The 19820-nt window shown below is 33.0% G+C and overlaps 1 protein-coding gene across 3 annotated transcripts in view; it reads right to left on the bottom strand.

Annotated features, from left to right (window-relative positions):
* Positions 1–19820, bottom strand: part of GRK4 (G protein-coupled receptor kinase 4) — a 160074-nt gene that overhangs the window by 107136 nt on the left and 33118 nt on the right. For all 3 annotated transcript variants that reach the window (XM_056802362.1, XM_056802361.1, XM_056802363.1), the window contains exon 2: positions 8188–8283. In XM_056802362.1, the coding sequence (XP_056658340.1) occupies positions 8188–8239 (52 nt within the window). In that variant the 5' untranslated portion in view covers positions 8240–8283. The remainder of the gene's footprint in view (positions 1–8187; positions 8284–19820) is intronic.

Below are 19820 nucleotides of genomic sequence, written 5' to 3'. Positions count from 1 at the left end.
TAAAAGATAATTAGAACAGATAGTTTTCACAAAGAGTATAGGTGAGTAAATTTTTAACCAAATCAGAGATGGAAGCAATCACAAAATATAAAAATCTACTTAACTACATGAAATTGAAAAGCTTTTGCCACAATAAAATTAATGCAACCTGTATAAAAAGGGAAGTAACTCAGGAAAAATCTTTTGATTATATCACTGTAAAAGTCTGATTTCCAAGATGCAAAAATTAAAATTAATATATAACTTAAAGTATTATATTATATAAGATTTATTAATAATCACAAGAAGTAACAAATTATCAAATAAAACCAAGTGCCCAAGGCTAATCTACCTGTTCAAACACCTCGCTCCACCAATGTCCCAACCCAGGAAGGAAAGGGAGGTAGCCACGGAAGACCACCCTATTTATCCCCTGTCTACATCAGCACGTAATGACAGGAAGTCAGTGGGCTCCTGGGAAATGTCGTTCAAAGGCACAAGATTTCCAATTACACAAAGATAAATAGCTAACTAAAAGAAACATATGACCAAGTCATTTGCTGATATGTAGGTGTTCAAGGTATATGAATATACAGCTCTCAAAAAATACAAACTATTAGCAATCACATGAGAAAACATTACATATCACTAATAATACAAGAAATGTAAATAAAAGCAACCAAGATTTCACTTCACATTTAACAAATTGTTAAAAGATGAATATAATGGATGTCCTTCCATGCTAGAAGGGTTAGGGAAAAGAAGCATGGTAATGAATTGCTCTAACTATTCTGGAAAACAATTTGAAATCATGCAAACAAATTAACTAAAATGTCCATATCTTCTAGCCCAGAGGCTCCAGCAACATGTATACACTCCAAGGAGATCAATGACAAAAAAAGGATGCCCCCTCACCCCTATATATAAAAAAATAGTTAGAGCACCATTTTATGTTGTAGTAAAGTACTAGAAACAAAGTAGATGACCCCAGCAATAAGAAAAAAAGATAAGGAACATTGTGGTATGCTATAAGAAACAAGAAATAGAAGGAATACAGAGAAGCACAGTGAAATTTACAAAAAAACTGATGGAGAAAGTAACATTATACACAACTACAATAAAAATAATAGCTAGAATTTATATAGCAAGTTGAGGTTTGCAAAGCACTTTACATGATCTCATTTGATTCTCATAGAAATTCTATAAGGTAAGTGCTATTTGTGTCCTCATTTTATAGATCTGGAAATTGAGTCTAGAAGAGGTGAAGGGACTTGTTCAGGTCAAACAACCAGTAAAGCAGGAGGCAGGATTTGAATTCAGGTCTATCAGATTCCAAGGTCACAGTATGCTATTCACTATGCCATCTAGCTATTTACAATGTAAATGGAAAGAACAATACTCAATGACTTCAACTCAAAGAAAATCTTCCTCATAGAGAAGAGATAACAAATATGTTGGAAAACAGGGTTCAGAAATAAGAAGCAAAAGAACAAATTCTTATGGACTAAAAGAAATATTTACTTTAGAGAATACCCAGAAGGCTATGTGAACATGAGTACATGTGCATGAAGGAGATTATTTAGGGGACGTTGATCCCAAGGACAGCCTTAGCATCCCTGGCGTTGGTGTGAGAGTCAGCATTAGGGTGGGTGACAACGTGGCAGAGCCAGCATCACTGTGGAATGTCTCCATGGAAGGGCAGATGGTGGGACGTTTGGAAGCCAGTGGGCAAGAAGGGTTCTTAAACCTAGACAGGAAGCAGGCCAGGCTCTCTTTGCTTCCAGACTTGCACTAACTGGCTCTCTAAGGGGTCTGGGTACGAGCTTATCTTGGCCCTTGATCTGGCCAACCAGCCAAAGGAAGAATCAGTTCTAGTTAGACTGAAATCTCTCGATATCTCCTCTCTCTACTTCTATCAATCTCTTTCAACTTATAACTTATAAATACTTATAACTCTGGTGTTGAGCCTCCAGAGCATCTCTTATTTGTTACACATGTATGTGCACACACAAATTCATTCTATAAGACACTCCAAACAAGTGGTTACCCTTATGGGAGCCATTCTGTACAAGTATGTACAGTCAGATTACTAACTTGTTATAGGAAACTAGGCATGGAAATGAGGCAATTCAACTTGACCTATTTAAACAAGTTGTTGATGCCAAAAAAGAAGAAATGGATAAAAGCTTACTATGAGTCAACAAGGCAGCAACATGACAATTTTATAAAAATTTAAAATCTGTACTATATTAACATAAGAGTAGTATCCAGATAGAAAGTTATAGATCATCAAAATCTACCCTACTCAGATTATACCTGGAGTACTACGTTTACTTCTAAGTATCACATTTTAGGAAGGGCACTGACAAACTTCAGCATGTTCAAAGTAGGATAACTAAACTAAATGGAGATTGGCAGAAAGAATTCATAAAGTTTAGCTTTGAGAAGAGAAGAAAGGTCTAGAAGGGAGGGAGGAGTAAGGCCCTTGAGCCTAACAGCAAAAACGTCAATTTCATTTTGATATAGTGGAAACTTTCCTTATACTCAGAGAGCTAGTAGTATAATGGATTGTCAAAGGAAGCAATAAATTATATCATGGGAGATGCTACAGAAAAGGTTGTAGAAGGTGTTCCTGCTTAGGTACACCTAAACTAGATGACTACGAGGCTCCTTTGATTAAGATTAAGATTAAGATCTTTTCACTGGATTCCTTAAAACAAAATCCTCTTTGATACATTAAAATATTATTTTACTTACAAAATATGATTTACATAAAACTTTTAAGGCAAGATCTATAAATCAAATAAAGGTATATGCACATATTTATTATTAAGAATTAACTGAAGAATTAAGAATGTTCAACAAAAATGTCATGTTCAATAACTAACCAACTAATGTATAGGGTAATCTATAGGGAAACTTACTGCTAACAGATATTTCCTCTGTAAACTAATAGCCAAAAAGCTTAAGGTGGTAGGATAACTTATTTGTTACAAATCAGTAAAAGCTATGTGAACTAATTAGGAAATTGGCATCTATAATTTCACAAAATAAAGCAAAGAAAATCTACTTAAGAGCAAAATTTTCAAGTAGTTATTTACAAACTAAGAATGAAGTCCCAAAAAGTAAAAAAAGAAAAATCAAATATCCTCTCTACTACATATATATAAATATTTATCTTGTTATAGATATATATATAAATATCCTTTCACTATATATATAAAATTTTCCTTTCACAAAAAGAAGGCAAATAAGCCACACCTATAACTAGGAAGAGTTGTTCAGTTTTATTCATTGTGATATTTATTTGAAGAAAATCCTTTTCATTTGCATGAAACAGATTAAAGGGAATAGATACTCAAAGATCCAATACTGATTATTTTTCTAAATGATTAGCAAATGAACTCAAAGTACATATCAAAATGACTCTGCTCCAAATAATACATAAACTTGTAATTCTGTGAATTTTAAAATGACTACACAAGAAGAAAATTGGAATAGTAGTCATCACTCATGCTGATGTTGGGATATCAAGAGTATACACTAGCCATTCTACTTAATTCAAAATAGTACAAACCTCAATTAATCACTTCTTCTGTACAACTCATTATATGCTAGGGAATGGAGATACAAAAATGAGAAATGACAGATAGGCTACTGTGATATGACACTGATATAAGTGAACAGAATACAAGAAGAATAAAAGCATGGCAGAGGCGCAATCCAGAGAAAGTACTCCAGGAACATAGAAAGAACAACAGAAATCTTTTCAAGAATATTATTCAACTCCTCATAAATATAAATATAAGAAGTAGAGATGCTTTATGTTACCATTTGCTATATTGACATATATATTAAAAGTACTTGTGTAATAAGGTATTCCATGTCTCATTAACTCTCAGTAACAATTAAACCAAGCACTGAAATCATATTTCTTTGAAATCTGGCAAATAAACTCCAATAGAAGCAGAGTCCACATTATGAAACTTCTCTTTATTCACATCAACCAGGTGTTAAATATGGTTTTATGGCACAGGTTATTAGTATAACAAACTAAATATTATCATTTGGTTAGTCAAATAATTTCTAGAAAGTTATATAGCCTTTTGCTTGCCAATTCCTCTTTCCTCCTAGATCCCTACCATCTTTTTTAGAATTTTAAAATGTCAGTGTTTTTGCTGCAAAGATAATTAGTTGATTTTTGTATTATTAGATAACTGCCAAGTATTATAAAGATCCCTTGATGCAATTTAATAAAAAGAGAAGAAAGAGTCAGCTCTAACAATCTATTTTCCCAACCAAGAACACATCAGTGGATACTATTTAATCAATAGGGCCAAAGACCTTTGTGCCCACCCTTGGGTTTTTAAAATGTGCATTATTTACAGAGGCACATTAAACCAATTGTCTTGTGAAAATGGAATGAAGCAGTTTTTGGCACACTGACCTATCTGATTCATTTGCAACAAATAATTTTGTCATTAAAATTTTTTTTTTCTGTTAAAAATTTTCAAAAATTTTCTTTGAACTTTAGGAACTTAGTTTGATCCTCAATTTTTAGTCATTTCATCCTTTTCTTACTACATTTATTATTCAAAATACTGCCCAGGACATGATCATGTTTGCCTATGTCTTTATTCATGGTTATAGGATCTGTTGCATTTTAATAATGTCTTAGGAATGAGAAAAAAAAGATTACTATCACTAGTTTAAAAGGAGGGAGATGAAGAATCCTCCCTTGGAATTCTTTACAAATGATAAAGAATGTAGAAGCCTATAGTTTGTTTAAATTTGCTCATCAAGAGTGTCATTATTTGGATCATACTGTCAAAAAATCTGTGATAGAGTCTTTGATCCATTTTCCTAACTACTCCTAAAATTGAAAATACAAAAATTTTAATTCTCATTGGTTTGTGACCATAATGTAGGCCAATGCTGCACTTTAACTTCAATATATCTTGTCTAAGATGACAATATCAGAAGCATAGCAAAATTATGTTCTTTGTTCATCTGAACATCTATTTAAATTTTAAACAAGAGATTCCAAGGAACTTTATATTTTACAAATATATGATTTCCAAAAATAAAGCAACTCATTACAATCATAGATTAAGAGCTGGAAGTAAATTTGGAGGTCAATTAGTCCAATACCCTCGTCTTGGCAGACTAAGTGAAGAGACTTGCCCAAAGGGATAGAGACCAAATGCCAGAGCCAGTACTATCTCCAAATATGAGGCCCATTAGATCAAACCAATGATTTTTTAACAAGATAAAAAAAAATATGATATATATATATACATATATATATGAAATACCATTTTTAGAGCTCACATTTAGTTATTATAAAGTAGAAAGCTAAGGCATGGGGTAACAGGAATGATTACTGTTTGGCTTTGTGGCTGCCAACATTTTTTTAAAAGTTTACATGGGTGATTATATTCTCAATATTGCCATTCAAAATAGGCAATAATATGCTATAACATTATATTAATTTTCAAGTCAAGAAACTTTTTAGTACATTTATATTTTGCATTAATACTTCATTTATTCAACAAGCATTTACTACTTAATTTTTATTTTATTTTTAATTTTTAAAAAATCCTTACCTTCCACCTTAGAATCAATTCTGTGTATTGGTTCCAAGGCAGAAGAGTGGTAAGGGCTAGGCAACAGGGGTTAAGTGACTTGCCCAGGATCACACAGCTGGGAAGTGTTTGAGGTCATATTTGAACCTAGGACCTCCCGTTTCTAGGCCTGACTCTCAATCCACTGAGCCATCCAGCTGCCCCCTGCTGATGAATTTATAAAGAGAAAAAAAAATAGAAACTATTGAAAATATTTTGGGGTTTCTTTTTTAAAATCATAAGGCATGTTCTATCTACAGGTTGAGAAACCTACAGTATTTCTCATAGAAAAAAGATATGGGAAGATAAAGAGAACTTGTCTCACAAATGTGAATTTGTTACCCAAGGGAAAAAAATGCACTATGCAAGATTGATGAATCATTGAAATCGATTAGGTACTCAATACATGGTAATAAATGTCTATAGTATTCTAATGTTTGATAAATCCAAAGATCTAAGCTTTTAGAATAAGAACTCAGTATTTGGCAAAAACTGCTGGGTGAACTGGTAAACAGTATGGCAGGAAATAGATATAGACCAACATTTCACACCATATAAAGTGTGATGTCAAGATAAAATCTAAGTGAGTACAGGATTTAGACATAAAGTGTGATACCATAAGCAAATTAGGAGAACTTGGACTAGTTTACCTCTCAGATCTATAGATAAGAAAAGAATTTAGGACCAAACAAGAGATAGAAAGCATACATAATATTAAATGGATAATTTTGGTTATATTTCATTAAAAAGATTTACACAAACAAAACCAATACAACCAAGATTAGAAGGAAAGCAGAAAGCTGGGGAAAATATTTTTATAGCAAGTATCTCTGATAAAGGTCTCCTTTCTCAAATAATAGAGAACTAATTTAAATTTATAAGGATACAAGTCATTCCCTGTTTGATAAATGGTCAAAGTTTATGAACAGGTCATTTTCAGATGAAGAAATATAAGCTTTTTGCAGTTGTATGAAAAAAATGCTCTAAATCACGATTGATTAGAAAAATACAAATTAAAACAACTCTGACATTAACACCTCACATCTATCAGGTTGACTAGTATTACAAAAAAACAGGAAAAACAGTGATAAATAGTGGAGGGGATTTGAGAAAATTGAGGCACTAGTGTAGTGTTTGGCGGAGTTGTGAATTAATCTGGCTATTTTAGAGAGCAATTTAGAATTATGCCCAAAGGGCTATAAAACTGCACATATCCTTTGATCCAGCAATGCTATTAGGTCTATATTCCAAAGAGATTAAAAAATAGTGGGAAAGAATTTATCTATACAAAAATGTTAAGCAATTGTTTTTGTGGTAAGCAAAGAATTTGAAACTGAGGAAATATCCATCAATTGGAGAATGACTAAACACATGATACATGACTGTAATGGGATATACTGTTAGAGGAAATGATGAAGAGGAGTACAGAAAAACCTGGAAAGATTTACCCAAACTGATGCAAAATAAAGGGAGCAGAATGAGAACACTGTACACTTAACAATAATATTGTTAGATGATGACTCAACTATTATCTGTAATACAATGATCTAAGACAATTCCAAAGAACTTTTGATGAAAAATGCTATCTATTTCCAGAGATGGAATCTGAATGCAAATTGATACTATTTTTCACTTCATTTTCTTTGTGGTTTTTAAAAAAAACCTGAGTCTTGGTCTAAAATATGACCAATATAGAAATATGTTTTGAGAGAGAGAGAGAAAGAGAGAGAGAGAGACAGAGAGGGAGACAGAGAGAGGGAGAGAGGGAGAGAAAAAGAGAGAATGGAACTGAAAATTTTGAAAATGAATGTTGAAATTTTTTTTTACATAAGATATATTAAAAATGAAAAGAGAAAAAAACTTGTACAAAAATATTCATAGCTACACTCTTTGTGGGGGCCAAAAATTGGAAAATGAGGGGATGCCCTTCAATTGGGGAATGGCTGAACAAATTGTGGTATATGTTGGTGATGGAATACTATTGTGCTCAAAGGAATAATAAACTGGAGGAATTCCATGGAGACTGGAACAACCTCCAGGAAGTGATGCAGAATGAGAGGAGCAGAACCAGGAGAACATTGTACACAGAGACTGATACACTGTGGTACAATCGAAGTTAATGGACTTCTCCATTAATGGCAATGCAATGTCCCTGAACAATCTGCAGGGATCTAAAAAACACTATCCACAGGCAGAAGATAAACGGTGGGAATAAAACACCGATGAAAAGCAACTGCTTGACTACAGGGGGGAAGGGGATACGACTGAGGAGAGACTCTGAATGAACACTCTAATGCAAATACCAACAACATGGAAATGGGTTTGAATCAAGAACACATTTGATACCCAGTGGAATTGCGCGTGGGCTACGGGAGAGGTGGTGGGAGGGAGGGGAGGGAAGAAAAGAAAATGATCTTTGTTTCCAATGAATAATGTTTGGAAATGACCAAATAAAAATCAAATCAATTAATTAATTAATTAATAAAATGAAAAGAAAAAATCTATGCAGTAACATCTAACAGATCTATTCAAACAATTGGCAATATATTAAGACTTAAATAAACAAAATGTATTATTAGCTCACCAATGGAATATCTGAGTTCATTACAATAGCTGATATGGGGTAACTTTAGCATCTCCTTCCATTTCTTACTTCGACCATTTCGTTTGCCACCTCCTCCTAAGGAAAACAAAAAAAAGATAACAAATGAGAATATAAAGCCTATAAAAATACAATATAACTAGTGGTATGCGTTTTCAAAAACCAAGGAAAATTATTTCTAACATTCTAGCTTTCACATTTATGAGATTACACGTATAGTGATGGAGGCTAAATATAATGAAAGAAATCACAAAATTTCAGAACTGGGAGGTACCTCAGTGGTCATGTAGGCTAACCCATACAAAAAAAACCAACCCACTATTAATAGATCCAAATTAATGGTCACATGATCACTGCTTGAAAACCTCCAAAGAGGAGAAACACAGTGCCTCCAAAGGCAGCCAATTACACTTTTGAATAATTAAATGTTTGAAAGTTTTTCCTGACATCAAACCTAAAATTGCTTCTTTGTAATTCCTACCCTTTGCTCCTGGGGCCAAAAAGAACAACTTGATTACTGACTAGAGTCCTTCATTTCAAATTCATATTATAGGAAGGACAGTAATAAGTTAAGAAGCCTCCAAAAAAAAGCAACCAGAAGAAAATCTTGAGTTCATGCCGTATGAGGATTGACTGAAGGTACTAGGATGTTTTGTTTGAAGAAAAATTTCAAGCAGGAAGCCTTTCCAGTAGAATACAACCAACCAAAATGAGGAAAGTAAATAAATGAACACTTGCTAACCCATGATTTTCAACATAAAAAAGAAGAGAAAACTTTTGCCCAACTATAAAATTCCCTTTACTCAATATAAATTCAGGTCTAAGATTTTATGTAACATATATTAATATAACCTAGATATATTACAGAATCATACAGAAATTTCCTATAAAGACTTTTTGTATTACCATACCATACCAACTTAAAAATTGAAGAATTAATTCAACACATTACACTAGGTCTCTTTTTATAAAACTTTTACTATTTCCCTGGCTCCTGCAGCTGCAGCACCAACCTAACTCCACCCTGCTCTTTTCCCTTCATTTTGTCAGTCATGCAAATGGCCAGAGTCCACAGTGTTCCAAGTCAGAATTAAATAGTATGTGAGAGATAAACAATAAAAGGGGGAAATTGTTTTTTTTTATTTTTTCTTCATGAAAAGTTATATTTAAAAAAAAGAACCAGCAATGCATACTATAAACAGCATCCAGATGACTGACACAAATTACAGCACTTTGGACAATATTTTGGAAGCTTGTATTTGCACCTTTTTTGAACATGTAGGGATACTACTGGCTGATACTACTTGGTTTCTTTTAGACTTTAGCTCATTGATCTTAAAAAATTCTCATTTGGTTCTACTATTATTGACCATGAAAATTCAAAAACACTAGCTTTTATAGTCAATCTTATATTCAGTTTTTATTCCTAAACAAATAACAAGACCACTGGTTCTTCCTATTTGATTATTCATGATTTCATGATCCAAAGTGAAACCAGAACAATTTACACAATAATAATATTCTAAAGACAACTTTTGAAAAACTAAGTAATTCTGGTCATCAAATGATCAACCACATTTCCAGAGAACTAATAGAGAGTTGAAAGACTCATGAGACGTACACATGTAAATATATGTATGCTCACATAAAAATGCATGTATGCTTGTCCATGTATGGGAAAATACACATGTAAATATGTATATTTATGTATACACTTATGTGTATGCGTATGTGTATGGATGCAAATAAATGTTTTTGGACTTGGCTATGGACGATGAGAACATCTGTCTTGTTTAACACTGCTTGTTTGTAATGGGTTTTGTTTTCCTTTCATTCTTAGAGGAGGGGCAGGAGAACAGATTCTACAAAAGGCCTTTAAAATATGGATTCCACTAATGGACTGCATTCTGTAGTCCTAATTTAGGAGAAATTAAAGAACAGATTGGGAGCAGGGTAATAACATTTTTAAGTAAGACAACTCTCCAAGTATATTTACTAATTAAAGCACAGTTGCAATCTATATCAGTAAAGAAAATACTGAACCAATGAAAATACAATTCCTTAAAGCATTTAACTATACACACAGAACATGAACACACACATATATTTCCATATCAGTTATACATATGATTTGGTAACTAGTCACCTAAGGATGAATAATATCATTCAGCCAGCAATCAGCACTATTATTAAATGTGAATTTTTAAACATGTTAAAAAAAAAACTATGACGAGAACATAAGCACGATCAGTATATCTAGAAAACAAAATTATTTTCTATTTCCTATTCAGAAGAATCACTATTAATAATGGATATTAATAATGGATAGTTTCATCTAGTATTTTCTTTTTTAACATCTTAATTTTTTAAATTTTAATAAATTTTCACATAAGTTTTCCAAAGTTATATGATCTATATCGTCTCCTTATTTACTTCACTCCCCCCCTCCAGCTGACAAGCAATTCAATCTGGGTTATACATGTATTATCATACAAAACACATTTTCCATATTATTGATTTTTGTAAGCAAATAATCTTATAGAACCAAAACCCCCAAATATATACCCAAATAAACAAATGATAAATCATATGTTTTCATCTGCATTTCTACTCCCACAATTCTTTCTCTGGAGGTAGATAATATCTTTTTCATAAGTCCTTCAGAATTGTCCTGGATCATTGCATTGCTGCTAGTAGCAAAGTCTATCACATCTGATCATTCCACAGTATTGCAGTTACTGTGTGTGATGATCTCCTGGTTCTGCTTATTTCACGCTGCATCAGTTCACTTGGGTCTTTGCAGCTCTTTCTGAAATCATCCTGTTCATCATTCCTTACAGCATAACAGTTTCCATCACCATCATATACCACAATTTGTTCAGCTATTCCCCAACTGAGGGACATCCATTTAGTTTCCAATTCTTTGCCACCACAAAAAGTGAAATTATGAATATTTTTGTACAAACAAGTCCTTCCCAATTTACTTTTAATCTCTTTGAGATATAGATCCAATAGTAGTAGTACTGGATCAAAAGGCATGCATTATTTATAGCTCTTTGGGCGTAATTCCAAATTGCCCTCCAGAATGGTTGGCTCAATTCACAACTCCCCAGCAATGCATACGTGTCCCAATTTTGCCACAACCCCTCCCACATTTATTATTTTCCTTTATTGTCATATTGGCCAATCTGATAGGTATGAGGTGGTACTCAGAGTTGCTTTAATTTGCATTTCTTTAATTAAGAGATTTAGAACATTTTTATATGATTATTGATTACTATGATTTCTTCATCTGAAAACTGCTTATTCATATTCTCTGGCCATTTATCAATTGAAGAATGGCTTGGATTCTTATAAATTTGACTTAATTCTTTACATATTTGAGAAATAAGACCTTTATCAGAGAAACTGTCATACATTTTCCCCCAGTTTGTTGTTTCCCTTCTAATCTTAGTTGCATTGGTTTTGTTTATACAAAATTTAATATAATCAAAATTATTAATTTTACAGATTGTAATGTTCTTTGTTTCTTGTTTGGTCATAAATTCTTCCCTTCTCCATAGATTTGACAGGCAAACTATTCTATGTTTTCCTGCTTTACTTATAATAATATCATTCTTTTTGTCTAAATCATATATTTGTTTTGACTGTATCTTGGGAGAGGGTGTAAGATATTGATCTAAACCTAATTTTTGCCATACTCCTTTCCAATTTTCCCAGAAGGTTTTTTTTTTTTAATCAAATAGTGAGTTCTTATCCCCAAGTCTGGGATCTTTGGGTTTATCAGATACTAGATTGCTGAGGTAATTTACCCCTGCTCTAATCCATTGATCTACCCTTCTATTTCTTAGTACCAGACTGTTCTGACAATCACTGTTTTATAATACAGTTTAAGATTGGTACTGCTAGGTCCCCATCCACATTTTTTTTCATTAGTTCCCTTGATATTCTTGACCTTTTGCATTTCCAGATGAATTGTTATTTTTTCTAGTTCTACAAAATAGTTTTTTAATAGTTTGATTATTATGGTGCTGAATAAGTAAATTAATTTAGGTACAATTGTGATTTTTATTATATTAGCTTGGCCTACCCAAGATCAAATATTTTTCCAATTGTTTAGATCTAACTTCATTTGTGTGAAGTGTTTTGTTATTGTATTCATATAATTCCTGCTTTTGTCTTGGCAAACAGATTCCCAAGTATTTATATTGTCTAGAGTGATTTTAAATGGAGTTTCTCTTTCTAAATCTTGCAGCTGAGTTTTGTTGGAAATACATAGAAATTCTGATGATTTATATGAGATTACTTTATATCTTGCAGCTTTGCTACAGTTATTAATTATTTCAACTAGGTTTTTAGTTGATTTTCTAGGATTCTTTAAGTATACCAGCACATTATCCTCATAGAGAGATAGTTTAGTTTCCTTATTGTCTACTTTAATTCCTTCAATTTCTTTTTTTTTCCTAGTTTCTAAAGCTAGCATTTCTAGTACAATATTAAACAACAGTGGTGATAATGGGCATCCTTGTTTCACTCCTTATCTTATTGGGAAGACTTCTTACATCCCTATTGCAGATGATACTTACTGATGGTTTTAAATAAATACTACTTATTTTAAGGAAAGGCCCATCTAAACTTTATAGTGTTTTCAATAGGAATGGGTGCTGTATTTTGTCAAAGGCTTTTAGTGTTTACCTTTTGAAAGAAATAAAATTTCTTAAAGGAGATGAATTCCTTTGGCTAGTTTTACCACACTGATACTCAAAGTTTTACATTAAATATAAACACTCAGGAAACAAAGACAATTGATGGGAAGAAATGCTCCTAAGAAAACAAAAAAGCTGTATACCTGGAGAGGAAATGGAGACAGACCTCAAGTACAGTCCTAACTATCACCTAGAACTATAATTAATCATTCGAAGTCATCAAGTGAAGCAAGATGAGAAGCTTTATAAGCAAAGCTGTACATGAGTTTCATATTTCATGGACTGGAGAAGACTGCATGACCTCTTATGGTTTGTAACTTATAGAATAGCCACTTCCTTCTCATTTCACACTTATAAATAAATATATATATGTATATATAAAAACATATATGTACATACATACATATGTATATATATATATTTTTTTAAACCCTTACCTTCCATCTTGGAACCAATTGGTTCCAAGGCAGAAGAGTGGTAAGGGCTAGGCTACAGGGGTTAAGTGACTTGCCCAGGGTCACACAGCTGAGAAGTGTCTGAGGCCAGATTTGAACCTAGGACTTTCTGTCTCTAGGCTTGGCTCTCAATCCACTGAGCTACCCAGCGGCTCCCCCACTTTTATATTTTAAAAACTCTTTAAAGAAAAACTTGTGATACAATTTTCTATATCAGTAAACACTAATAAGGATGAATATCATAAAACAACAATCCAGGAATTTTTGAGAGTTCATTTTAAGTGAAATTCAACTTAACAAACATTTATAAATTTCATGGAAGATAAGATCACATCAGAAATATTAAGAGTAAGTATATATGTGTTTGGTATACATTAAATCTAGAATTCCTACCCTATCCACATTTACAATCCTTAACAACTAGAACTCATTTTCCTATTTATGGTCCTGGGGCACTCTCAAATTCTTGATCAAAGAAAATAAATGCAATTACATTTATAGCATATGTACTACCTAAAATAGTAGCAATTCACAATAATAATCTAAAGAAAAATATTTCCACAAGGTTATCTCCTTTCTCCCCCCGCCCCCTCCAAGCTTACCCATTTGATCATAAAATTAAATTATTCTACCATCAAACAATATTCTGGGTATTTGAGGCTTTACTGTTTACAAAGGCAACTAGATAACATAGCAAAAAAGACCATGTTTCTTTGGGCTTGGAGAGTCATAAAGAACTGAATTTAAATTCTACCTCAGACATTTACTGTATTGGCTTTGGGCAAATCCCCAAACTTCTTAGTCTATTTCCTCATCTGTAGAATGCGGATAACAATAGCATTTACCCCACAGTGTTATATCAAATGAGATAATATGTTAAGTAGTTTTATAAACTTTCAAGTACAATATAAATGCTTTCTATGCTGTTTATTGGGGGGTAGCTCAGTGGCACCTGGCCTTGTAGTCAGGATGATTCCATCTTAATGAATGCAAATCTAGCAGTCTCTCATCAGTAAAAAGAGTAAGAGAAGGAAATGGCAAACCACTCCAGTATCTTTGCTAAGAAAAACTCAAAACAGTCAGACACATCTGAAACAAGATTGAACAACAAAAATGCTGTAAAAGTTCTAAAACAAAATGCTATATTAGTTATAGAAAGAAAGGAAGGGAAGTTTAGGGATCTTCTTTTCATTCACTTCTCACTTACTTAACAGAAAAGAGGCTAATATAAGGGAGAAAGTTAAAAAGCTAAATAATGATTTTGGTGTCATTGAAAAGAAACTAATACTACAGCAGTTTTCTTTAAAATCCTTACTACCAAAATGATCATGAGAAAATGAGGTCAACAAAGGCAAGGACACTGATAAGATGTGATCTTAAATTCAAAATCATAATTCACTTCCTTAATTATACCTTTTCTTCAGTTAAAAAATGATATTTATCTACAGGACCTCAATTTACTATGCCTGTTTTGGTTTAGTATCCTGCAATACAGTGATCTACAACTTTAATTTTACATTATATGATGGTATTATCACATTATCTAAAGGGCTATCACAAGAATCTAAAATGTTTTATTTTTTAAATTCTGTGTCATATTTTTAAATCAATTATCATAAATGTAGCAATTCCAGGAAAATGAGGATATGATCAAATTAAAATTATTGATAAGATGATGCTACAAAACATATCAAATTATTTTCCACCTAGATACATCATAACAATGACTGGGTTTTTTATTAAGAACTAGGTGTTGGATATAGCTTATTTGAGAAATGTTAAATATTGAAGAGACAAAAAGGAGAGACAATATCATATAGCTGTTTTCATCTCAGCAAGTACTATCTTCTTTCGTGCATCATACAAAGTATGAATAAAAGAAATTAGAGGTCAGTTTGTGTATGTGTATATGTCATAAATTTTTTCAAAAAGAACAAAAATTTACACAATAATATGCTTGAAATTTTCCCAATCGGTTAAACACCTTATAATTACTCTTAAAAAAAATAAAGCAGGTCTTTAAAATAATTATCTCCTCAAATTTACCTGAGAAGATTCATAAAGGACAAGAAAGGATTTATTGCTCAAATCTTATTTTGTTTTCCAACTATAAGCCAGAGAAAACCTGGCAGTTAAAATCATTCACAAATCTGAAACAAGCATCACAGAAATTTCTGGTATAATCAACAGACGTGAATTCAAAAACTGTTTTTATCTGAATTTTGACCACACCTAGCAAGTAGTGGACATAAATTTAGGAAATAGAAAATGGCCAGAATTAGGCACAAGTGTGATAGCTACTGTAAATATACTTTTACAAGAGCCAAGTTTTTTTTTTTTAATTAAAACATTTCTTCAATTAAAAATTATTTACTGGCCTGGCTCTTTCACCCAACCTAGGGAGAAAAGAAAAACAAAATAAAACTCTTGTAATATGCCTAATCAAGCAAAACAAATTCAACATTGACTATGTCCAAAAATGTGAGAAGAGATAGTCTTTCTAAGGGGACGTCAACCACCTGCATTTTACCACCAATCCTGTTATTTCCAAGTAGTCTCAAATGAATATGTTCAGGTTGGAAGGTTGTGAGAATGAAATTATGGCCTAATGATAGGGTTAGAACCAGGATGTGTAATCTCATATACAGTGGAATTTCACTGAAATTCACAGCTACAGTTTAACATTTCTAAGAATATACATAACTATGTTCAATATTCAATGTATATATCATAAGACCATACTAGCTCAAGCTTAACCATCTCAATTACTAAGAACTAGGTAGGAAACAAAAATGGCCTCTAGGTGACTGAAAGGGATGTAAAAAAATCCATGCACTTAAATTAATGGACTTAACTTAAAGAGAATACTTGGGGTCCTCCCTCATTCAGATTCCACTTTAACTCATTTCAGAGGCGAGTTTAAATATTTCATACCCAAGCCCATAACAGATTAAAAATAGCAGATTAGGAAAGGAGAACTTGCTATAGCAAAGAATAAGAAGATATGAAATATGACAGGAAAGGACATGATAAAAAAAAACTATTAGAAGCAAACATAACTAAAAAGTACATTAGTCTGGTAAAATATAACAGGAGCACAGCTTTACATACCTTCCAAAAATCTTGAATAGTCTATTGAATAGTCTATACAGATCATGGGAAAATAGTAAAAGATTAAATGATATTCAGAAACCTCTGTTTAAAGAGGAAGCAAGTATTTTTTAAGATTTCCATTCAAAAGGGTTAAAAATATTTTAAGCCTTGGTTTTATAGTTCTTAGCTATTTAGAAAACTTGTCTCTCCAGAATTACTTATTCTCTAAGGTATCCTGAAGGTAAGGTGCTGCTATATTTAATCATAAACATCTCAAATGAATTAAGTTTGAAATTTCTCTACATTTTCAGAGAGATCATGAAGAAGCTAAACCATGTACTTAAAACTATAAGTGAAATATAACATAACCAATCTGACAATGCTTCAAAATAATTTCCTCCCAGGCCCAAGAACCAAGTCTTACATCCTATGGACAGCAGTAAACTAATAATTTATATTTTATAATATATTCCATAAAGATAGAATTATCTGATTTGTTACATTAAAGAATAATAATCTACATCCTAAAGGGAAAATATTTTAATTAGTGATGTATATTCTAGAGGGAAAAAATCGAATGATTTAATAATCTGTGACTGCCAGCAATACATTTCTAATGCATTTTGTTTTTATTAAACTACCATACACAATTCCACTTTATAATTCTGCAAGATAAGAGGTCTTTCTTTCTACAATGGTCTGGAGCAAATGCTCAAAAATACTTAGTATTAGCTAACATTTACATCTTATTATATATTAAATGTGATTAGAATTAAAATCTAGACTAACACTATGCTGAACAGGTTTTTCCTCAAACAATTTTACAAATGATCAAACAGGTTGCAACAGGATCAAACAGCTCAAGACAAGAAAAAAAAATCCTAAAAATATGTAATGATTACCACAAGACACTGTTGCCACACTGGGTGGGGGAAAGAGGAAGGGTGTCACCAAAGAGAAAAGGAAGTGGCAAGTAATAAACAAAAGAATCTACTGTGAAAATTACCTTTCAAAAGGCAAATCGACTTAAATTAGAAAGAACAAAATTCTCATGTTCAATTCTAGCTCTTCTATAAAGAGTTTAGTTTAGCCAGTACAAAAACCAAAAAATTCAAAACTCATTGAGTAAATTTTTGTTCCTGATATATAAAAATATCTAAGTAACACATAAAAATAAATTCCAAAGACATAGTTGAATGGCTAAAAACATCACCCATCAGTAACATGTTTGAAAGTTGGTTAACATGTATCTAATGAAGGTTTTTGTGATAATATAAATAACTCTTTTAGGACCTGCTTCACCTGATCCATTCTTAACTGCACTAGTGCTAGTGTTCTATCACTATTAAAAAAGATGAAATCCCTTTGTTAAAGAGATTTGGTGAAAAGCTGTATTCCAAATTTTCTAGTTTATATTCATTATTCAGGAGCACCAATTGGATTATGCAAACATATAAGCTTCCATGAGGGTGAAGAAATTGCTTTGCAATTTGATGACTCACTCCAGAGAGAAAGCATTCTCACCACACATTAGCACTAATTCAAACCAGAACACCACAATGGAATTTAAATAATCAAAAGTCTGTAACTAACTCTTCAGATTGATTCTAGTTCTTCTGCTATTATTCCATTAGTGGCTCTAACTTCAACATTTATCTAAAAATGAAAGAAAGTAAGAAATAAGGTTGTGGAGGTGAAAGGTCAGCCAGGCCTTGCAGGCCCTACTGACACTACAAAAATTGGGCAAGAAGCATTTATTAAGTACCTACTATGTGTCAGCATTGTGCCAAGCATTGACTATACAAAGAAAGGCAAAAGATGGTCCTGTTTTCAAGGAGCTTACAATCTAATAAGGGGAGATAACATGTAAATAACTATGTATAAGTAAGAAATCATCAATAAAGTGAAAACACTGGAATTAAGAGAGATCAGGAAAGGTTTCTTGTAGAAGGTAGGATTTTAGTTAGGAGATGAAGGAAGCCAGGGAAGTCAGATAAAAAGGGAGAACATTCCCTAGGTGAGGGACAGTGAAAATAGCCAGAATTGGGAGATGGAATGTCTTTTCTGAGAAATAAGGAGTCCAGTGTCAGTGAATTGAGAACATGGGGGAGTGGAAAGACTGGTGAGGGGGGATTTCAGGTTATAAAGACCTTTGAATGCTAAATAGGATTTTATATTTTATCCCAGGGGTGTAGGGAGCCACTGAAGTTTACCTGGGGTTAACATTGTCAGTCCTACACTTTAAGAAGATTAATTTGGCTGCTATTAAAGTGAAATAGGCAGACTTGTCACAAGTGAACCCATTATCAAGTTATTTCAATAGTACAGGGTATGATGAGGGACCTGCAGCAGGGTAGTGACAATGTCAGAGGAAAGAAGGAGGAGGTACAAAGATAAAATCAACAAGTTTTGGGGATGAGGAGCGAGTAAGTGAGGAGTCCAGGATGATATCTGGGTGATGAGCCCAAGTGACCAGGATGATGACATCATTGACAGTAATAGGAAAGTTTGGAAGTGGGGGCGGTGGTATTAGGGAAAAATGAATTCAATTTTGACTAGTACTAGTTTAAGTGGTAGAAGGACATCCAGTTTGAGATATCAAAGATTTTGGAATCCATTAGTCATAAAGATGATTGTTTAGAAGGAGAAAAAGGTTAAGAAACAGCCCGGGGGTTTGGGAGGGGGTGGGGGGAAGCTGGGTGGCTTGAGAGCCAAGCCTAGAGACAGGAATTCCAGAGTTGAAATATGGCCTCAGATAACTCCTAGCTGTGTGGCCTGGGCAAGTCACTTAACCCCCAATGCCTAGCCCTTACTACTCTTCTGCCTTGGAATCAATACATAGAATTGATTGAGACGTTTAAAAAAAATGGCCCTGGGGGACACCCAAAATTAGGGGGTATGACCTGGCTGAAGATCCAGAAAAGTAACTGAGGAGTCCTCAGAAAAGAGGAGAACCACGAAAAAGTATTATCAGAAGAAGGAAGAAAGAACTAAAAAGGTAGTCAACAGTGTCAAAGGCTGCAGAGAGGTCAAGAAGGATGAGGATTGAGAAAAGGCCATTAGAGTTAATAATTATGAGAACATTAGAAGAGAGAACATTAGAGAGAAGTTTGGGTTGAATGATAAGGTTGGAAACCAGAATGCAGAAACTTTAAGAAGAAAGTGAGAGGAAAGTAAGTAGAGGCATCTACTGTAGTTGGTTTTCTCAAGGAGGTAAGCCACAAAAGGCAGGAGAGTTAGGAGTAAAATCTGTTGAAGTACTCTGAAGTATCTCATTTTTAGACCCTACAAAACCCTGCAAAAGAGGCACTACTACTTCAGGTATATCTTTCCTTTAAAGGCATGAAAATTTAATCTCAGA

This window comes from Monodelphis domestica, chromosome 6 (assembly GCF_027887165.1).
Source record: "Monodelphis domestica isolate mMonDom1 chromosome 6, mMonDom1.pri, whole genome shotgun sequence".
NCBI lineage: Eukaryota > Metazoa > Chordata > Mammalia > Didelphimorphia > Didelphidae > Monodelphis > Monodelphis domestica.
This window is presented reverse-complemented; position numbering and strand designations above follow the sequence as displayed.